General features: G+C 36.8%; 1 protein-coding gene and 1 non-coding gene across 3 annotated transcripts in view; both read left to right on the top strand.

Moving 5' to 3' along the window:
* LOC105488527 (karyopherin subunit alpha 4) overlaps nucleotides 1–19,710 on the top strand; it is a 67,287-nt gene extending 47,577 nt beyond the window's left edge. Inside the window, exons 12-18 of one of the 2 annotated variants that reach the window (XM_071091187.1) lie at nucleotides 1,713–1,841; nucleotides 3,122–3,226; nucleotides 7,485–7,556; nucleotides 9,076–9,238; nucleotides 12,293–12,387; nucleotides 15,125–15,243; nucleotides 17,256–19,710. In XM_071091187.1, coding sequence (XP_070947288.1) covers nucleotides 1,713–1,841; nucleotides 3,122–3,226; nucleotides 7,485–7,556; nucleotides 9,076–9,238; nucleotides 12,293–12,387; nucleotides 15,125–15,223 — 663 coding nt within the window. In that variant the 3' untranslated portion in view covers nucleotides 15,224–15,243; nucleotides 17,256–19,710. Of the gene's footprint in view, nucleotides 1–1,712; nucleotides 1,842–3,121; nucleotides 3,227–7,484; nucleotides 7,557–9,075; nucleotides 9,239–12,292; nucleotides 12,388–15,124; nucleotides 15,879–17,255 lie in introns of those variants that run through there. The other variant, XM_011752703.3, reaches the window with a different exon arrangement.
* On the top strand, nucleotides 2,059–2,391 carry LOC112427842 (small Cajal body-specific RNA 7). Its single transcript, XR_003019593.2, has one exon. It is a non-coding gene; the product is annotated as a small Cajal body-specific RNA 7 (non-coding RNA).
* Nucleotides 19,711–22,124: the final 2,414 nt, after the last annotated feature.

Genomic DNA, 22,124 nt, shown 5'->3' with positions numbered 1-22,124 from the left:
AAGTACTGATGCATGCTGTAACATGACCTTTTACAACATTATGTGAAATGAAAGAAGCTAGACACAAAAGGCCAAATACGTTTTGATTTTGTTAATATGAAGTGCCCAAGATAGCCAAAATCTTAAAGACAGGCATAGTGTCTTCCAGGGACCTAGGGATGAAGGCAGTGTGGGAGTGACTACTAATGGATACAGGTGTTCTTTTGGGGGTGATCAAAAAGTGTTCTGGAATTAGATACTTGTAATAGTTACACAACTCTGAATATATTAACTACTGAATTGTACACTTTGAAAGGGTAAATTTTATGTTACATGAATTATATCTCAATTTTTTCAAAAACTTGGATCATTTGTCATGTAGAAAGGAAAATTAGAGTAAAAAGCTTTACTTAACGGGAAATGACCTCATGCAACCACAGAAAAATAATCGATAATTCAAATTCATACCATAGTGAAATCTCATATTAAGCAGGTGTCTGCTTTCCTTCAGAAAAGCACTATGTTTTTTGTCTTTTTGTTTTTGACAGGGTCTTACTCTGTTCTCCAGGCTGGAGTACAGTGGTGTGATCACAGCTCACTTCAGCCTGGACCTCCCAGGCTCAAGCAGTCCTCCCACCTCAGTCTCCCCAGTAGCTGGGACTACAGGCTCGTGCCACCACACCCAGCTAATTTTTTGTAGAGACAGGGTTTTGTCATGTTGCTTAGCCTGGTGTCAAACTCCTGGGCTTAAGTATTCCACCCACCTCAGCCTTCCAAAGTGCTGTAATTACAGGCGTGAGCCACTACACCTAGCTGTTTTTATTTTTTCAACACTAAATCTAAAGTTCTGTCTTCTTTTTTTATGGCACTGTCTAAAATTATCCTTCTTAATTGTTTATTGACTCCTCTCTTACAATAATATAAGCTCTGTAAGAGCTGGAACATGTATCTATCTTCACATCTCTGTTGCTCCATCAGTGCCTGACAGTAAGTGCTCAAAAACAATAGGTTTGTTGGAGCAGGGCGCAGTGGCTCAGGCCTGTGATCCCAGTACTTTGGGAGGCCAAAGCAGGCGGATCACCCAAAGTCTGGAGTTCGAGACCAGCCTGGCCAACGTGGCAAACCCCCATCTCTCCTAAAAATAAATTACAAAATTAGCCAGGTGTGGTGGCATGTGCCTATAATCCCAGCTGCTTGGCAGGCTGAGTCAGGAGAATCGCTTGAACCTGGGAAGTAGAGGTTTCAGTGAGCCAAGATCGAGCCACTGCACTCCAGCCTGGGCGACAGAGTGAGACTCCGTCTCAAAAAAAAATAAGTTTGTTGGAAGAAATAATGAGTGAATGGATACATTTATCTTTTATAAGGTGCCTAACAAGCCACCTTGAGTGTTTCAGCTGGGCACAATAGCCCATGCCTATAATCCCAGCACTTTCGGAGGCTGAGGCAGGCAGATCCCTTGAGCCTAGGACTTCGAGACCAGCCTGGGCAACATGGTGAAACTCTGTGTCTACAAAAAATACAAAAATTAGCCAGGCAGGGTCATGCACTGCTGTAGTCCCAGCTACTCTGGAGGCTAGAGTGGGAGGATCGCTTGAGCCTGAGAGGCAGAGGTTACAGTGAGCTGAGATCGCACCACTGCACTCCACCCTGGGGACAGAGCAAGACCTTGTCTCAAAAAAAAAAAAAAAAAAAAAAGTATTTCACATAGAACATCATCTCATTGTGCATTTCAGACTGCTGCACTTAGAGCTGTGGGCAACATTGTTACTGGAACTGATGAGCAAACACAAGTAGTTTTGAACTGTGATGCTCTTTCACACTTCCCAGCACTCCTGACACATCCCAAAGAGAAAATTAATAAAGTAAGTACTATTAAATACTACTTAATAAATTGCACTTAAAATGTCAGCAGTTTCTATTTGTAAAATTAGAGTCTTAGAAATGTCTGTAATATTGATTCTTAATACAAGCTGTCATTTAGACATCAAGAGAAAATAAAAATTTTATTCTATAACAAACATTAATAAATTATTTTTTGATATATAAGACCAATTATGAAAAGTGGTATTTTGGCTCTCTCGGAAATGATGAAAGAGAGATAATTGGGTGTTGAATGTTGTATGACTGGAAATTTTTAATATGTATGTTACGTAATTCTTATAAGTTTAGTGTTTTATAGGTACTTAATAGCGTATAGTGTGTATGCATGCGTGTGTGCTTGTGGTGGCTGTGGAAAGGGGGCACTGACTGGTGATGCTGATATTGGAGTGCATCTGAGGCCGTTGTAGAAATAACATGGGTTGTTGATTACAACATTGCCAGTGATTATAACCCAAGAACAGCTCACCTAACTAGCCCGGCACCCTAAAATCTCTAACAGGTTCATTAAAATGGTCCTGTGATCTGATCCAAAAGAGCCTAGTATACATTAGCTAATACTAATTTTTTTAGAGTAAAACTTACTAGTTATCTGTGATTATAACGCTTAAGGCCACCATTATCTTGTCAGAAGTAGCACCAACTGTGATGTAAAGGGTAACATAAAAAGATTATTAAGATAGACCAATAAAGCAATCAAACATCTGGTTCTACTTTTCCTTGAGAGAAATGATGCAGTGAATGACTATTACAAATAAGTATACTAAAACAATGTACTATTTTGTTTTTTATGTCTCCATTATTGTGGATAATTGATATTTATCTACTTCAGCTAACATTCTTCATCAGAATAGAATGGAGAATAAAGCACATTATGTGAGGGAAGGGCACTGAATCTTATTTACAGCTGTTTTAGGATTTGTATTATACTCACTCATATTTGCTCATTCATTATTTCATATTTGCTCACTCAAATTTCTTCAGCCAAGCTTCTTTTGAGTCACACTATTTGGGAGCATTGTTTTCAAGAATTCTTCAGAATTCTTGAAATTAGTTCATTGTGATTTGAATTAGGTCCATTAGCTATTTGTCCAAAGAAAATATGGAAAGGGGGTGTAAAGGAATTGAGATTCCTGATATTTTTATTATGGAGCTCATTTCACAATAAAATCATTGGGACAGTGTAGTGAATGCTTTTTTTTTCTTAGTTCATATGCACATTTTATTTTTTAATGAGAAATATTCAAATGCTCTTGTTTTACAGGAAGCAGTGTGGTTCCTCTCCAACATCACTGCAGGAAATCAGCAGCAGGTACAGGCAGTAATTGATGCCAATCTTGTACCAATGATAATACACCTTTTGGATAAGGTAAGAAAATCATGTTGTATGTATCATGTATCTGATGTAAGGGGAAGGGGATTTAAATCTAAGACATTATGTGAATTTATACTTTTCTGTTTAATTAGAAGCTATACAGTGGCATGAATACAGTAAAGTAATATTAACATTACAACTTTTGAACCTAGCAGTTTTTATATACAAGAAACTTTTTGGGGGGTTGGGGGCAAATCCTAGCCCTTTCTCTGTATCATTCTTTTACCAAAATTGCCATTATCGTAGGCCATACTAAAATTTCATATTGTTACTGTTGATAATAAATGCTTACATAGTATTCTAAGCACTTTACATGCATTACCTCATTTAATGAGATTAAGCCTATAAGATTAGGGATTATCCCCACTTGATAGATGAAGAAACCCTGGTATAGACAAATAAATTGTCCAAAATCAGATAGGAAATAAGTATGCTATTGTATGCCATATATTTCCTATCATCTCTCATGCTTATATTAGCATTTGGGAGAAACAGCTTATCGCAATTACAGCATGAGGGTGGGTGCAGTGGCTCTCGCCTATAATCCCAGCAGTCTGGGAGGCCAAAGCAGGAGGATCACTTGAGCCCAGGAGTTCAAGACCAGCCTGGGCAACATAGGGGGACTCCATCTCTACAAAAAGTTTTTTTAAAAAAAGACATTAACCAGGTGTGGTAGCATGCACCTGCGGTTCCAGCTACTCAGGAGGCTACGGTGGGAGGATCATTTGAATCCGGGAGGTTGAGGCTGTGGTGAGCCACAGTCATGCCACTGCATTCCAGCCTGAGTGACAGAGCAAGACCGTGTCTCAAAAAAAAAAAAAAGCACACACACACACAAAGTAGAAGAAACAATCACAGCATGAGGTTTCTGAACACTGATCTGTAATTAAAGAGAAGATAAATCTGTTTTTGTTTCCTGTAAATCGAGTTCAGTTTTTTAGGCAAGAATATGTCATGCATAACTCTTATTTCCTAATGATTCACATAAGGAGACACAATCTGTCTTACATGTAGTGATATTAAGATTGACGACTGACCTCAGGTGTTACAGCCTATTCCAGCTGATGGTTATAAAGTTATCCATTAATCTTTCACCTATGGTTTTTAGGTAGCCATTGGTGATCATTGTTAGGGAATGATGTTTTACTAGGAGTTGCAAAATGGTGACTTTCTAATTCTGTCATTTTTTGTGTATTGGCCATAATTCTTTAGTAAAGAACTTGTCTTGTTTTTTGGTTTTTTTTTTTGTTTGTTTTTTTTAGACGGTCTTGCTGTCACCCAAGCTGGAGTGCAGCGACACGATCTTGGCTCACTGGCAATCTCCACCTCCCAGGTTTAGGTGATTCTTGTGCGTCAGCCTCCCAAGTAGCTGGGACTACAGGCACACGCCACCACACCCAGCTAATTTTTGTATTTTTAGTAGAGACAAGGTTTCACCATGTTGGCCAGGCTGGTTTCCAACTCCTGACCTCAAGTGATCCACCCACCTCAGCCTTCCAGAGTGGTGGGATTACAGGTGTGAGCCATCCACGCCCGGCCAAGAGCATTTCTTTCTCAGCTGTTGTTTATTAATACTTTGAAATATAGTTCATTTAGGATAGGCAAGATAAATGTTTGATTCTTTGTCCTTATCAGTCATTTTTTAGAATGACACATTTCCTAATAACCTTGAAAGCAGACCAGAGTAGATTTTTTTAGTGTCATTTGGAAATTATGAATTTTTAAAATATATTTTGCAAGTTATAATCCATTTTAGTTTACTCTTTTTGACACTCTGTTTGTTCCTGACCAACAGGAACCTCTTAGAATTGGTGACCTGTGTCTTTTATGTTATCACTAGTTTTTGAGAGCTACACCTTTTGGATATGATATGATTCCCAGCCTATCTTACATGTTTTCTGATCTAGAACTGGAATTAACTATTTTTCTATGATATCTTGATCTTGTTTTGTAGAGAATGGTGTTTAAGGATCATATTTCGTCCATAAAGATGATCATTGTTACAGTGTTGTCATTTTTTCTAGGTCTGAGTAAACCAAGTAAATGATAGGCATTGTTGTAGAAAGTGAAAGATGAGTTCAGGAACATGAGAGTTCATAAAAAATGAATCATGAATGAAAGGAAGCTATTAAATATTATTGGATATTTAACATAACAGTTTTTAATTTTTATTCCTGTGATTTTATATTTACATCTCTTTTATGCTGAAAATCTTCCTAAAAACATTAACATAATTATTTTTCTTATATATTGGTATGTATAGATCTGTGGATATATGTCAATATACATTGACATATATCCCAGACACCAAAAAAAAACTATCCTAATTTTCAGCATGAGACAAAAGAGATGCAAATATATATTTTGATATATATATATTTAAAAAAACAAAGCCATATTGCCCCTGACAGCATGACTACTGAATGTACTTTTAAGATTTCTTTGACATTGGTTTCCTTTAGAATGTATTTCTTGAGTAATGTACTTAGAAACAATGTCACTTCCATAGCACTATATAGAGGGCTTCTTTATTCCTTGTTTGTTTTTTTTTTTCTTATTCCTTGTTTTTCTTACTCCTTTCATAGCTACATAGTACTGCATTGTACGGATGCACTATAATGTATTAAGTCAATCTATTATTGATGATATATGAGATGTCTCCAGTGTTTGTTGTTAAACAGAACTTTAAAGAATAGCTGCCGGGTGCGGTGGCTCATACCTGTAATCCCAACACTTTGGGAGGCCAAGGCGGACAGATCACGAGGTCAGGAGATCGAGACCATCCTGGCTAACATGGCGAAACCCTATCTGTACTAAAAATACAAAAAATTAGCCGGGTGTGGTGGTGGGCGCCTGTAGTCCCAGCTACTCAGGAGGCTGAGGCAGGAGAATGGCATGAACCCAGGAGGCAGAGCTTGCAGTGAGCAAGATTGCGCCACTGCACTCCAGCCTAGGCGTCGGGGCGAGACCTGTCTCAATAAATAAATAAATAAATAAATAAATAAATAAATAAATAAATAAAAGAATAGCTTGTGGCTGGGTGCAGTGGCTCACACCTGTAATCCCAGCACTTGGGAGACTGAGGCGGGCAGATCAGTTGAGGTCAGGGGTTCAAGACCAGCCTGGCCAACATGGGGAAATCTCGTCTCTACCAAAAAATACAAAAACTAGCCAGGCGTGGTGGCACATGCCTGTAATTCCAGCTACTCAGCAGACTGAGGTGGAAGAATCACTTGAACCCAGGAGGTGGAGGTTACAGTGAGCTGAGATTGCGCCACTGCATTCCAGCCTAGGCAACAGCGAGATCCTCTCAAAAAAAAAAAAAAAAAAATAGAATAGCTTGTAAGTTTTTTTTAATGTTTTTGCCCAATTATATTTGGGATTACTGGATCTACAGAAAAACATATATGTAAATTTTGCTATTATAGGGCTAATTCCCCTCTACAAGAATTATGCCATTTTATACTCCTACCAGCCTCACACACAAATATTTAGATTTTCTTATTCTGATAAATATGAAAGGAGATATGGATATTTTAATTTGCATTTCTTTTACTTATATGGTTTTTTAATACATCATAAGCATTTTTTCAGGTTGCCAGTTGTCTTAATATTTAATAGTTGCTTATTCAGTAGATTTACCATAATAAGACAATTATGCTTATTGAGAATTTTAGTTGTTTTTACTTTCTAGCTATTACGGTGCTGCGATAACCATATATAGAAAGGATTACTCTGCTTTATATTATTTTCTTGGTGAATTCTCAAAAATGAGATTATGAAGTTTATATATATGAATTTTTTAATGACTTTTAAATATTTCTTCATTTCATATTTGAAAGGCAATGTATAACATCTTGATCATAGTTTCATTAATGGTGGGTATCATTTTTGTGTGTAAAAGCTTTGTGTGTAAAAGAATATGTTAGTTTACGTGACTCTAGTGATATTGTAGATTTTTAAATTTTTTTCTTTACTATTTTTATTTCATTTTATCACCAACTTCATTTAATCTGATATTATTAAATAATAATACCAACTCAGTTTGTATCCAGGAGAGTTCACAGAAAAGTGTCTCCATGTATTTAGGGTAGATTGGGTATAGTTCAAAGACCTGTCTTAAGAAAAAATGATGTATACAGAAAGACTAAAAGGAGACCTTGGGAAATAAGCAGTTGAAAAATCATCACAGCAAACATTTTTTCCAGTTTATGTGGCCATTTTTATAGCCTTTTGCTTTGCCTTTTTACAGGGGGATTTTGGCACTCAAAAAGAAGCTGCTTGGGCCATAAGTAACTTAACAATTAGTGGAAGGAAAGATCAAGTAAGTTGAGCTTTTTAAAATTTATTTCTCAAAACTGGTAAAATAAAAGTACAGGTAATTTTGATTTAGATTTGAATAAGTTATAATTTAAAATAATAGCAACACGCTGGTAGGCCAAGGCTGGAGGATCACCCGAGGCCAGGAGTTTGTGACTGGCCTGGGCATCACAGTGAGACCACATCTCTATTAAAAAAATAAAATAATAGCAAGATAACAGGTACTAACTTTTATATAACAGGTATATAACTTTCTTTTTCACATAGAAGTATCACCTTGACTTCCTTTAGTCATACTTCATAGAAGTGTTCTTTTTCCCAATTTGTTGACCTACAAGAATTTTTTAATCTGTGGTAAAATTGAGGCCCCTATAGTCAGGAATTTTTTGTTTTTTTTTAACAGTATTAGAAATGAACAGACTTCTTAACTTAATATGGAAGAAAGAAACTGCATCACAGATTCTCCTAACAAATGAACAACAACAACAAAAAGTAAAAAGACAGCAACAATAACAAATTCAGCAGCAAACCAAACAAGGAATTAAAAACTCAACCAGATGGCTAGGACTTAGGAACTAGGGTGAGGAATATAAGATGTCTAGGAAAGGAGGCACCCACTCTCAGGTCATGCAGGTGACAAAGCTTAACATTGTGCCAACTGGCAAAGGAAAAGCAGTTTTAAAGAGGTGAGATCTGTTTCAGAGTAGGTAAAAACAAATTTAGAGTTGAATAGCAGTAAATTGATAACTGTAACAAAAAAGCTGTGGACTGGTGGTTATCAGTGAATTCACATAAATACAGAGCAGAACAGAAATACTAATATAATGCATGGAGATTATAACTAATGAAATATTGAAATCATTGGAAAATATGAAATCAATAGAATAGTGAATTGAGAGGTAGCCAGGCACATGAGAGCCACTGGATGCTGTCACATTGAACCGTTGTAGTTTTTTGAAACTAGTATCCAGGCTGGATGCAGTGGCTCGTGCATGTAATCCTAGCATTTTGTGAGGCCGAGGCAGGAGGATCTCTTGAGTTCCGGAGTTCAAGACCAGCCTGGGCAACATAGTGAGACCCCATCTCTGTATATTAAATAAAGAAAGAAAGAAATCCTGGGTAACATAGTGAGACACCATCTCTATATATTAAATTAATTAATTTAATTAAATAAAAATAGCATACAGCCTCCATTAACAGCCTCCTTAACTGATTTCATAATTTCTTACTCTTAAAGGGAAAAAAATCTTTGAGGGAAATATTTCTTATGGCAAAGAAATGTTTAATATGAAGTTGAGTGATTCCTTTATTTTAACTTTATGTTGTTTTTTTCTAAGTTCAGGAAAAAGGAAACTAAATTTAAAAAAAAAAGGTTAGATTAATAATGTAGACACACTTAACATGAGAGAGATGAGGTCATATTTCTATACTCAAAATTTCAAAATCAGAATTATTCCAGTGAGATAACATGGCACACAAAGTTTACCTATATTGCATTATTTTATGTTGTTTTTTTTCTTCAGGTGGCTTACCTTATCCAGCAAAATGTTATCCCACCTTTTTGCAACTTGCTGACTGTAAAAGATGCACAAGTTGTGCAAGTAGTACTCGATGGACTAAGTAATATATTAAAAATGGCTGAAGATGAGGCAGAAACCATAGGCAATCTTATAGAAGAATGTGGAGGTAAGTTTATTATAAGCTCTTATTCCACTTCTTAAAGTTCTCTTTGTAACTACCTTTATTTGCCGACTAATAGAGCACATCTATGTTTTTCTGTCTTAGATATTGAAGTAACAGAATAAAGTCAGTATTACATTCTATATGTACAATCCTGCTCAGCCTCTTACATATGCTTAGGTAACTGAATTGCTGCCATATATTGAACAGGCACTGTGATAAGTTATTGGGAAGACAGTGGTAAACAAGACACAGTCCTTGACCTCAAGGCATGTAGTCTAGTCTTGATAAATATGAACTGATGTAATGTGCTAATTACCCTAATAGAAATGTACAACAAAATGGGATGCCTAATCCATTCTGGAAGAAGCAGGAAGTGCACCTGAGCTGGATTTTGAGAGATGAATAAGGATTAATAAAGTAAAAAGGGATGAAAGGTGTTCCAGGCAGAGATAACACCATGAGCAAAGTCTGAGGTGAGAAATAGCATTCAGCAAATTATAAGTAGTTCAGTGTTGCTGAATCACACAGTATGGGGTAGAAACCACCAAGAGACAAAGCTGGAGAAGTAACCAGCGTCCTGTGAAGGCTTTTTTTTTTGGAGACAGAGTGTTGCTCTGTTCCCAGGCTGGAGTGCGGTGGCACGATCTTGGCTCACTGCAACCTCCGCCTCCCAAGTTCAAACAATTCTTCTGCCTCAGCCTCCTGAATAGCTGGTATTACAGGTGCCTGCCACCACGCCCAGCTAATTTTTTGCATTTTTGGTAGAGACGGGGTTTCACCATGTTGGTCAGGCTGCTCTTGAACTCCTGACCTCAGGTGATCCACTGGCCTTGGCCTCCCAGAGTGCTGAGATTACAGGCTTGAGCCACTGCGCCCGGCCTCCTGTGAAGTCTGAAGCTTTATGGCACAGCAGATGCTTTATTCTTTAGGGCAGTAGTTTCCAAACATGGCCATGTACCAGAGCCTCCTGGAATGTAAACAATACTTATTAGCTTTCAAGTCTTAGAGTTAATATACAGACAGAACATAAAAGTTTCAAATGTGGCTGTGTAACACAATGTAAATGTTATCTATCTGGATAAGCACAAAAGTAAAGGTATTTCTGACAGAAGGGTGAAAAGTTAATGAAAAGAGAGGTAACTGCAAAAGTAGGAGAACCCATAACTTCAACTAAGTGGGAATGTTGAGAGGCTTCAAAATTAATGTAATAAGAAAAGATATACTTAAAATTACTAAAGTGACTGATAGAACAACAACATTAAAAAAATCTGTGACTATCAAGTTAGGAACAAGAGATGGGGAATAGTGTTACAGAACTAATTAAGGATTAAGTAACAAAAAATAACAATAGGAATACTTAATTATTTTTACTACTTTTTTTTAACTTGTAAACATTTTAATTACTAAAATATCTTTATACATTCAAATAAAAATATGAGTTCTTGGACATTGCCTACCTCATTGGAGGTAAGACCCAGGAATCCCCAGTGTGCCACAGGAGGTGACAGGCCATTGCTGATTGATCTAGGGGATGGATATGTTCAGATGGAACATGGATATCTGGGAAATGAAGCCTTTGGAATGACGGCTTGAAATGAAATGAAGACAGGAGGCAGGAAGAGACCAGTTAAGAAAGTATTTATGGCCAGGCGCAGTGGCTCACACCTGTAATCCCAGCACTTTGGGAGGCCGAGGCAGGCAGATCACCTGAGGCCAGAAGCTCAAGAACAGCCTGGTCAGCATGATGAAACCTCGTGTCTACTAAAAATATAAAAAATTAGCCGGGCGTGGTGACACACACCCGTAATCCTAGCTGCTCCGGAGGCTGAGGCACGAGAATCGTTTGAACCCAGGAGGCAGAGGCTGCAACGAGCCCCGAGATCACGCCACTGTACTCCAGCCTGGGCGACAGAGTGAGACTCTGTCTTTAAAAAAAAAAAAAAAAAAAAAAAGTAAGTATATAGTGGCCAAGCCATAATAAATGAAGGCAGTCGTAGTAATAGAGACAAAGGGGAGATGAGGAGATTTAAAGTCCAGTGGATGGACTTTCAAGTTTTTGAGGTTTGATTGTGAGATATTGAGGGAAAGGGGAACTTGGGCTTTCTCTTAGATTTCAAGCTATTGTTGATTATCACCAAGTAAGAATACAACTGTACGATGAACTGTTTAAATGAGGAAGGCAAATAACAAATTGTGTTTTGGACAGTTTGAGTTTTAGGTAGCTATGAAATTTCCTGGTAGAATTACACAAGCATTTTAATTTTATGCATGTGAAGCTCAGAAAATAAATGAAGCTATAGATTTGCAAGTCCTCAGCCTGTATGTAGTAACCAAATTTTTTAATGGGAAGATCACCACAATGAGTGTGTAGGTGAGAAATGAGGCTAAGATAACTTCCTCCGTTTAAGAAATGGATAGAGGAAGAACACTCATGAAGGGGCAATTTCACTTTTTTCAAAGACTTTAAAATTATTTTTCCTCTAAAGTAAAACAGGATCCAATTTGCATATCAGCAAGTTAAGTATGTACTTTTTAGTGTTTCTGCCTATAATTCTCATTAATGTTTACAGGGAAAATTATCTTTTCCCCTGAAATACTGTGTTAGATCTTCATCATTTTCCAGTAAACTTAACAGGTATCTTAAGCATCATATTTATTAATCACCAGTATTTTTAATTTTTTTTTTCATACATGCTCAGTAGAAAAACTTGGCAGGTGCTGGAAAGTAGGAAGATTCTGCTTTTTACTTAAACAAATGGAATTTTACATGTTATTACTGTTTATAAAGATTGGTTATGTATTCTGATGAATAGGCAGATGTCTCATTACTTATACATTTACAAGCAGTTAGATACTCAGGTTGTTAATTTTAAGATAAATATGCTATATCTTTGTGCATAAAGATTTTTTATATTTAAGATTCACCTTTAAATTCCAAAAAATTGTAATTCAAAAAATTTGCAATTCAGAAATTGGGTTATGTGTTCCAAAGATTATTCTAACTTGTCACCGCTCTTTAAATATTACTGTTGTTTCACATTACAAAATTTCTTGCAGGACTGGAGAAAATTGAACAACTTCAAAATCATGAAAATGAAGACATCTACAAATTGGCCTATGAGATCATTGATCAGTTCTTCTCTTCAGATGATGTATTTAATAATTTTGTAGTTTTCTTAGTTTTATATATAAACATAGATCTGGATGAAGTTTTATATATATATAGTAAGCTAGGGGGATGTACATGTATGTATTTTTTTGGAATGGAATTAAAATAGATGTATGACAGTAATGTCACCAGCTTTGAAAACATAAATATTTCAATATTTTAAGATCCCTTCGGGGCATATTAGCTCTAATGGCAAGAAGATAAGGACTTTTTTGACCAAACTAGATGAGTCAGACTTTATTTTCACTTGGTGTCTTTATAGTTCTCATTTTTTAAAATTGTTAATAGCATACCATATTTATAAACAAAACAGTGATACTAGTATATCCTATAATAAGTTCTTTATGACAGTAGTTAATCCACACTTGAATGGATGGTCACTGTTACTTTTATTTCATGACCAAAAACAAATATGAAAATAAAAAGATGGAAATAAAAATGTAAGGCACTGTATAATGTAAGGTATAGTATACAAAAATATCTTCAGATTGTTAGTAATAGTAGTGGAAATTAAAGTATTAACTTATTTTTAGTATTTCCTCTTTGGAAAAGTAAATCTAAAACCAGTTGCTCCTTAGAAAATTTTATAGTGATTCAATGCAGCCACCAGAGGATTTCTTGAATGATTTCTCAACTTTTCAAAGTATAAGTATTTTACTGTATGCCTTTCCATATTATCAAAAAGAATAGAATGTTATTAAACATGTTGTTAAGCATGTATAGTTTGGACATTAACTTGACAAGGACAATATTAGAAAAGAAAATTATAGACTATTTACTTATAGTTGTCTAAGCTTAGTCCTATTTAGAATATAAGGCCAGTTAAACCAGAAATAAAATTCAGAAAAGGTTTTGTTTTGTTTTAAGATGAGGTCCAGGCTGGAGTGCATTGGCACAGTCACAGCCCACTGCAACCTCCCCCTCCCTGGCTCAGGTGATCCTACCACCTCAGCCTCCCAAATTGCTGGGATTACAAGTTCCTGCCACTATGCCCAGATAACTTTTTAAGTCTTTTGTAGAGACAAGATCTGTCTATGTTGCCCTGGCTGATCTTGAACTCCTGGACTCAAATAATCCTCCCATCTTGGCCTCCCAAAGTGCTGGGATTATAGGCATGAGCCACCACGCCCAGCCTGGCATATTCTTTTAAGGGTAACTTTGATCGTATGTCTTAAAGTTGGATTTTTGAAAATCATAATTTGCAATATGGTGACTAATTGTAATAGCCTTATAATTTCTAATACCTCAACATGTAGTTTTCGTTCTTGTCTTAGATTGTGAAAAGAATAATTCAGATGATATACATAGTTATAGGAAGTACACTGCAGGTTTGTAATATTGTGGAATTTCAAAAAGGAACTTTTAGGTGTAAAGCATGTAGAATAATGTATATAATAAGAATAACCATTATTAGCAGAACTGTTATAGGTTGAGTATCCCTTATCTGAAATGCATGGGACCAGAACAGTTTTGGATTTGGGATTTTTTTGAATTTTAGAATATTTAAATTATTTCTACCACTTAAGCATATGAAATTCAAAATGTTCCAATGAGCATTTCCTTTGAACATCATATTGGTGCCCAGAAAGTTTCAGATTTTGGAGTATTTTTTGTTTTGGACTTTCAGATTAGGGATACTCAATCTGTATTTTACTATTTTAAGCCCAAATACCATTTGTCTCCAGTTGCTATTGAAAGATATATACCAAAGATTCACTTACTTTCCAAAAGTGGTGGCATTAATTTTCATTTTTAATGTCATTGTCTTTATGTACTTGCCCAGGCTTTTGTGGTTTTTTTGGTTTTTTTTTTTTTTTTTTGAAACGGAGTCTTACTCTGTCACTCAGGCTGGAGTACAGTGGCACAATCTTGGCTCACTGCAACCTCTGCCTCCCAGGTTCAAGCAATTCTCCTGCCTCAACCTCCCAAGTAGCTGGGATTATAGGCGCATACCACCACGCCCAGCTAATTTTTGTATTTTTAGTAGAGATGGGATTTTGCCACATTGTCCAGGTTGGTCTTGAACTCCTGACCTCAGGTGATCCACCCGCTTTGGCCTCCCACAGTGCTGGGATTACAGGCGTGAGCCACCGTGCCCAGCTATACTTGCCCAGGTTTAAGGGAAATCGAGTACCAAATTTTGCATCCTCTATTTGAGACTTACGGCCATCATTACTGTTCCTTCATTCTTTTGGAAAATGCCCGTCTTACATATTCTAAGTTTTTTCTCATTTTGGCATCCCTTGAGAAAAAGCCTTGAGTAGGCACAGTGGCTCACACCTGTAATCTCAACACTTTGGGAGGCCAAGGCAGGCAGATTGCTTGAGCTTAGGAGTTTGAGACCAGCCTGGGCAATATGGTGAAACTCCATCTCTACAAAAAATACAAAAATTATCCAGACATGGTGGTGCATACCTGTAGTCGCAGCTATTTGGGAGGCTGAGGTGGGAGGATCACTTGAGCCCAAGAGGTTGAGGCTGCAATGAGCCATGTTTGTGCCACTGATCTCCAGCCTGGGTGACAGAGTAAGACCCCATTTAAAAAAAAAAAAAAAAAAAAAACCTTTTATAAAGTGTTTCAGTTTTCTAAAGGATGGTAAGACAGCGTTGGCATTCATCATCTTTCCAGACTTTTTTTTAAGGGTAAGGGAATTAGTACTATAATACTATTTATATATTTTTTAAACTAATTATCACATTATTTTCCTTTTTTTCACCTAGATTGATGAAGACCCTAGCCTTGTTCCAGAGGCGATTCAAGGCGGAACATTTGGTTTCAATTCATCTGCCAATGTACCAACAGAAGGGTTCCAGTTTTAGAAAGATGTTGTGGAAGTTAGGTACAATGCAGCACTGAGATATATATATATATATATATATATACATATATATAAAAAGGTTTGATCCATCAAGCTTGGCTCATGGGATCTGCTGCTGCATTAAATCGGGAAAGAAAATGTGAAGATTTCATTTGGAATCACAGAAAATGCCCAAATGAGGTCAAGATGGCGAGTGGGTGCGAGTGAGAATGAGTGGCAAAATGTAATGAAAACTTTACATGAACGCTTATTTAGGTTGTTCAAAGTAAAAAGGGCTACAGGTCACAGATCGTCAGTGCCTGAGAAAGAACATTGACTTACTCTATATCAATTGAGGGGAAAGTGCAGTACTGTCATCTTCAAGCCTTGTAAACATAAAAGAGAATAGGCTGCCCATATAAGTCAAAGGAAAATGAGCCCAGGCCTTGCTATGAAGCAGTGTGTGAATGGACAATGTTGAATGAATGTCTGGCTCAGTGATGGAGAGCCAGGTTCATCTTTGAAATCTAGGGCTCTTCACTCATGAAGCAGACTCCTAGTCCTGGAGTGACTGTGTACGAGAGCGTGGTTGTGGTGCTGTATGTGAACGCATGCAAGCTTGATTCACCTTCAGGGGGCTGATAACAAACCTAGTAAATCATCAAAATGAGATCATAAGTGTTAATGTACACTGGACATGAAAACAAAGACTGGTTTAGCAGCAGACATTGGTTTACTCTGCAGCCTGTGTTTTCTCTTTCCCCCTTTCCCACCTCCTTCCCCCCACCCCACTCTTTTTTTTTTTTTTCTTTTTTTTTTTTTTTTAAGTCTTTATTTACTTTACCTAGTATGCCTTTTTTTTAGTTGCTTCTCAAGTCAGAAAACTTTTCAGGAAGGTTTCCCTGTGCATTTGCACCAGATGAATGTTTGATGCTATGAAAAGCTTTCCATATCATCAAAACTAATTTGTGTAGATTTTTGCATGAAAAAAAATCATAAATTTCCCTCAAAATAGACTGTGTTGCAGTACACAAGTTGCCATAATAGTATAAAACAGTAAAATGTGCTTAAAAGGCCATCCTTTTCATTTTCAGAGATAACATAAAGATCTTTGCATGAGGTAAATCTACAGCATAGTTCATTTTTAGATTTTGTTGAGTCCTGTAAAGAAGAAGAAGAAAAAAGTTTCAGTTGTGGTAGAATACCGTGCTGTGTTTAAATGTTACTTGTTTTCAAACCTTGTTTTCTATGAAAATGATATGGAAACTTCTAAAATGGAATTTGGTGCATATGTACTGCTGAATAAAGACCGATGAAGAGGTTTGAGTAGATGTACAAATCAAGTAATGGTTTGAACACCTTTAATAATATGCCTAATCTGTTCAATTGTTTTAGAATCTTTTTATCTTAGATGTAGGCAGCCATGAACAATCTATTTTGAGCCACTTTAGGGAGAAAACTTTGTATTTTTAAAACTTGCATAAAAGTTATGCAAGTGGTTTTTATAAATTGGAATAATACCTCAGTTTTGAGGTTATGCACACTAAATTAAATGTGACATAAATTAATTTGTACAAAAAGAACTCTTTATAAGGTGGCTCATTGTAGGAAATCCTGTGCCTTCCCCTTTGAGCACAAGTGTTGCATGAACAACAGTTTGCTATAAGAAACATACCAGATTAGCCACCATTAGCATCTATATCTACTTTGTGTTTAAAAATCAACTGGTAATTCTGAAACACTGTAGAATGGATAAAAATTATTTTGTGATCATAACTCTTTGTTGAACTAGAGTATTTTTGCAGCATTCCTTGTCATCAGAAACATGGTTAAAGTTTAAAACTAGAAGCAGCAGAAAACTAGCTTGTAAAATTTATCCAAGTAGAGTGCAGGCTAGGCTGTCTTGGGGAAATAAACATTAAAACTTAAAGCAATGTTTTACATGGGGCGTGTGTGTGTGATGTGTGGATTTTTTTTTTTTTTTTTTTTTTTTTTTTTTGTAAAGTTAGAGTATAATTCAATGGCTTACATTAGCTTCTTGTCTTTTTACCTAGAACCAGCATAACAAGAAATTTCTTCGGTTCTGTCATTTCCGTATGGACATAGTAATATTTTAGCCCATTGAATTTGTCCAGTTGACACCATCTGTGCTTCTGTTTTCTCCCCATCCAAACCAAGGTTTTAACTTTCGTTCGTTCTACAGTAAAACAGACCGAGACAACTTGAACTGTATTTTGAGTATTGCTGTATCTTCAACATACAGCTCCAAACGATGGATTGTATACAAAGCATAGTACAGAAGGTTTCAGTAATTGGAAGGTGAACACAGCAATACTTTACATAATTTGTGTTTTTTAGTAAAAAATATTGGATTCAAAGTAAGCCAGTAAGCTTGTATACAAATTTTATATACAAATTATTGTATAGAATAGTGATACGGAAAATAGGTAAGGGTGATATTAATATCTCTGGGTATAAGGACTACCTTATCGTTTAAATATTTTATTTCCATCTATAGCCTCATATAGAACATTGATTTTCTAGTAGAAATTCTAGGAAGGGCTTTTCTGTCTCTGAAATTGTTTCAGTACAGTTGACAGTTCACCACGGTTACCTGAGTTAAACACTTTTTTTTAATTCTCCAATGATATAGGAAATTGATCATTTTTAACACAGGCTTATTTCTGATGGGGATAGGGGCATAGAATAATATGCCTAATAAGCTAAATGTTCTTAACATTTCATGTCTGAAACTGTCTTTTTGAGCATTGAGACCACCTCAAGTGCTATAAAAATAAGAAATATTACGGGTGTGTGAGACACCCTAGTCTAAAATCTATCTTTGAATATATTTCCTTTGTAATTTTCAAAGACTTTGGTAATTGTGTGTTATGGTGGAAATAATACTTTCCACATTGCTCTGGACCAAACCTGGAGCATTTCTATAATTAGAGCTATCTATTAATCATTAAAAATGGATCTGGAATAATTTGGGGGAAAGGGAGTGTATCATTTAGGCTCACCTCAGCAGCACTTTATAGGGTGAGGAGTTGTTTGTTTCTTTAAAGGTATAACTGCACTGTAAAATGACCGGGTTTATTGTAACATTAATTTATGGGGCACCCTTTTTGGATTCTCCATTGCCTCAGTTTCGTCAAGGAAAAAGTTACAAAGATAAAGCTAAATTTTGGCTTTAGAGAATAATTGCTGTGTAATTTTTGTATAATTACCATAAACTTAGTGTCTTAAAACACAACACGTTATTTCACAATTCCTGTGGATCAAGAGTTTAGTTATGGTTTTCTGCTCAGGATCTCACAATGCTGCAATAAAGGTGTCAGCCAGAGCTGCAGTCTTATCTGAAGCTAGGGGGTGCTCTTCTATGCACATATGGCAAAATCCATTGCCTAGCAACTGAAGAAATCGTGGCAACTTCTTCAAGGCCAGCAAGAGAACCTCTGATCTCAGGGAGGGCCTTAAGCGCTCTTTTAAAGGTCTCACCTGATTAGATCAGGCCACCTACCCACCAGGATGATCTCCCTTTTGATTAACCCAAAGCCAAACTGATGAAGTACCTTCATTACACCTGCAAAATCCCTTCACCTTTGCCCTGCATTGTAGTCCAATCACAGGGGTGATATCCATCATATTCAAAGATCCTGTTCACAGTCAAGGGAGGGGATTATGTGGAGTATGTATACCAGCGAATCTTGGGAGCCATCTTAGAGTTCTTCCTATGACAAGGAAATAACTATTTAGAACTGGAACAATTTAGAAGTGATAACCTTATGTAGTTATCATAGCAAGATTAATATAGCAAGCTTATTTGGGGATCAAGGTTGCCTCTGAGAACCTAATGAAAACTGGACCAGCTTCCCCAAAAAGTGTATATACACGGTAGTTTTTCATACAGTTTTAGGGGATTCATAAGAGTCCATGAATTACAGTCTGTCCCAACCCTCCCCTTTAGATGATAGAGTTGTTGAGGTGATTTGCCCAAGCTCACACAGCTACTAAGGGCCAAATAAGGCCCACATCTCAACTCCCATACTGCCCAGTGCTTCTAATTACTATTCTAAAAGTAATTTAAATTCATTTAAATTTGTGAACCAATGCAAAAAATGTGAATATAGCTTTTTGGATCTTTTTTTGTTTACTAAGGAATGGGTAACATTGTTATAGAAGCTTGCCGAAGTTTTGAAATTAGTTGACCTTTTTGGGTTTCCAAAATTGAATCTTCCATTGTAGCTATTAAAGTGAACTATAAATAGGCCAACTTTAATTGTTAACTCCTTGGGTTTGGTGGATTATTTACCATTTATATATAAAATTTCAGTTAGAATCCACCATAGACTGTTTTGAAGGCCAAGATAGCTGAGTATCTTACCATTTTCGTAACTTCTTGATTATTGTACTCATTGGCAAAATTCATTAACTGTCAGCCAATAATTTAATATTATGGGGGGAAAAAATTTTGCCCAGACATCCAATGCAATACTCCCAAACACTTAACAAATTGATGCCTAACAAACTTGACATTTTGAACACTTAAAGAAGTTTTCCCTAAACGTCTTAATAAGCACACTAATAAAGTGTATGCTTTTAAATATATATGTACAGTAACTTTTAAAAATTGCTGCAAGATGCCTTCAAATCAATATGCACGTTGATGGCGTTAGTGCAGTCTTTCGTTTGTTTTTTTGAGACAGAGTCTCACTTTGTGGTCCAGGCTGGAGTGTAGTGGCGCAATCTCAGGCCACTGCAACCTCTGCCTCCAGGGTTCAAGCAATTCTGCCTCAGCCTCCTGAGTAGCTGGGATTACAGGAGTACGCTACCACACCTGGCTAATTTTTGTATTTTTAGTAGAAACGGGGTTTCACCATTTTGGCCAGACCGGTCTCAAACTCCTGACCACAAATATCTATCCACCTCGGCTTCCCAAAGTGCTAGGATTACAGGCGTGAGCCACTGTGCCCGACCAGTCTTAATAAAGGAAGTTGAAAAATAATGAACATTGGTAAAACCTATATTCCAATGTGATCAGAAGCAAATCTGGACTGTAGTGTCAAATTGATAAAAACTAAGCACACCAATCATGTATAAGAAAGGTAGTTTTAACATTTTTTTCCCTAAATACTTAACCCGGAAGTTCCAATAATCTTGAAAATTCCTTCTAAATCCAGGCCCTTTAGGTGATGGCAGTTTGACTCAGGATGTCCAAGTCAAGTGTGTTTTCAATAAAATTGACAGCTACTGCTCTGGGTGTAAGAGCAGCTGACTGTGAAGAACAGTAAATGGTCCTACAGATTCTTTCTGATCTACCTCCCACCAGAGGACTGCAGTATTCACTTGTCATTTATATTTTCTGCCCCAATTTTTGCCTTCTCCACAAATGTCATACCTTTTGTAGCTCTAAGTATGCTGCCTACTCCAGATTACTTCACCTTTCCAGACTATCAGCTCTTCCAGTTTTATCCTTTATAAAGAAAATTTTAATAACCTGTTTCACTTAGGTTTTTCTATTACTCTTCAAGCATGAATCCTGATTTCCCTGACTATATCTTACCTGTGATCTCTATAACTGATGGATTGCTATCCTAGACTATGTTACTCTAATTTTACCAAGATTTTCTCCAGCCTGTTTTTACTCTTACTTTGAAACAGCTGTTTAAAATGTCTTGTAATCTGCTTAAATCTACATACTTTTTGTGGTTCTCAATCCAGTTACCTACCTTCCAGATAATTCCCTCATTGTCCTGTCCTCTCCATTCTCTGATATTTGAGCCCTGTGAGCCACCTTTCCCCCATCCTTTGTGCATAGTTACCATTTTACTCTTTCTTGTTGCCGAGGCTGGAATGCAGTGGTGCCATCTTGGCTCACTGCAACCTCCACCTCCTACGTTCAAGCGATTCTCCTGCTTCAGCCTCCTGGGTAGCTGGGACCACAAGCGTGCGCCACCACGTCCAGCTAATTTTTGTATTTTTAGTAGAGACGGGGTTTCACCACGTTGGCCAGGCTGGTCTCATCTCCTGACCTCAGATGATCCACCCGCCTTGGCTTCCCAAAGTGCTGGGATTGCAGGCATGAGCCACCATGCCTCGCCACCATTTTACCCTTTTTAGGTACAGTAATGTAATATCCAAAGTCTTGGACTCAGCTAAAGAGGGTATTTACCTTTAAAAAAAAAAAAAAAGATTCCATGTTTTGATTCATAATTGTGGTTGGGGGGGAGTCAAGACAACCTTAGTCACTATGGTATTACCGTATTTCTTGTCTTTTCAGGGTTGTCCTGTTCAGCTGCATAAAACATCGTGTGTTCTAGGTATTTCCTACCTCCACTTAGGTTTTTACTTGCTGATGTGCTGCCTTCATAAATGGGTATATTCTGCCACACATCTAGTAAGCCCCCAATGCAGTACACAACGTGTATCACTGATAAAACTGGCACTTCTGCCATGTCAGTATTATATTCAGTTCAGTGGTCTTCAGCATAGTGGCAGTCCTAGTCATCCTAACCTTTTAGTTAAGGTTAAATTATATATGTACATAGAATTCATATAGACAAGCTAGTTTTTAAAATCTTTTTCCTTTTAACCAGTTTAGGATGATCTAGGATAACTAAGTTACCTAAATGGTGACTTTGTTCCAGTCTAACTCAGAATGAGAAGTGCTAAAAGAATACTAAAAAGTTTCTATCCCCGTTTTCTTCTGCAGTTCTCAACTGCAGGGAGCAAGAAAAGAGGCAGCAGTTAGGAAGTGTTTGTTTGCATCCTGGCTTTCTCAACTGCACTTTACGTCCTTGAATATTCTAGATACTTATCTCCTTCAAGAAGTCAGGAGTATATCCAGGACTACCTATCATCCTTGCCATCCCCATTAACCCTCATTTTTCAGTATGTGTTTTATATTTATGGTAATTTTT

The sequence above is a fragment of the Macaca nemestrina genome, chromosome 2, assembly GCF_043159975.1.
Source record: "Macaca nemestrina isolate mMacNem1 chromosome 2, mMacNem.hap1, whole genome shotgun sequence".
Taxonomy (NCBI): domain Eukaryota; kingdom Metazoa; phylum Chordata; class Mammalia; order Primates; family Cercopithecidae; genus Macaca; species Macaca nemestrina.
This window is presented reverse-complemented; position numbering and strand designations above follow the sequence as displayed.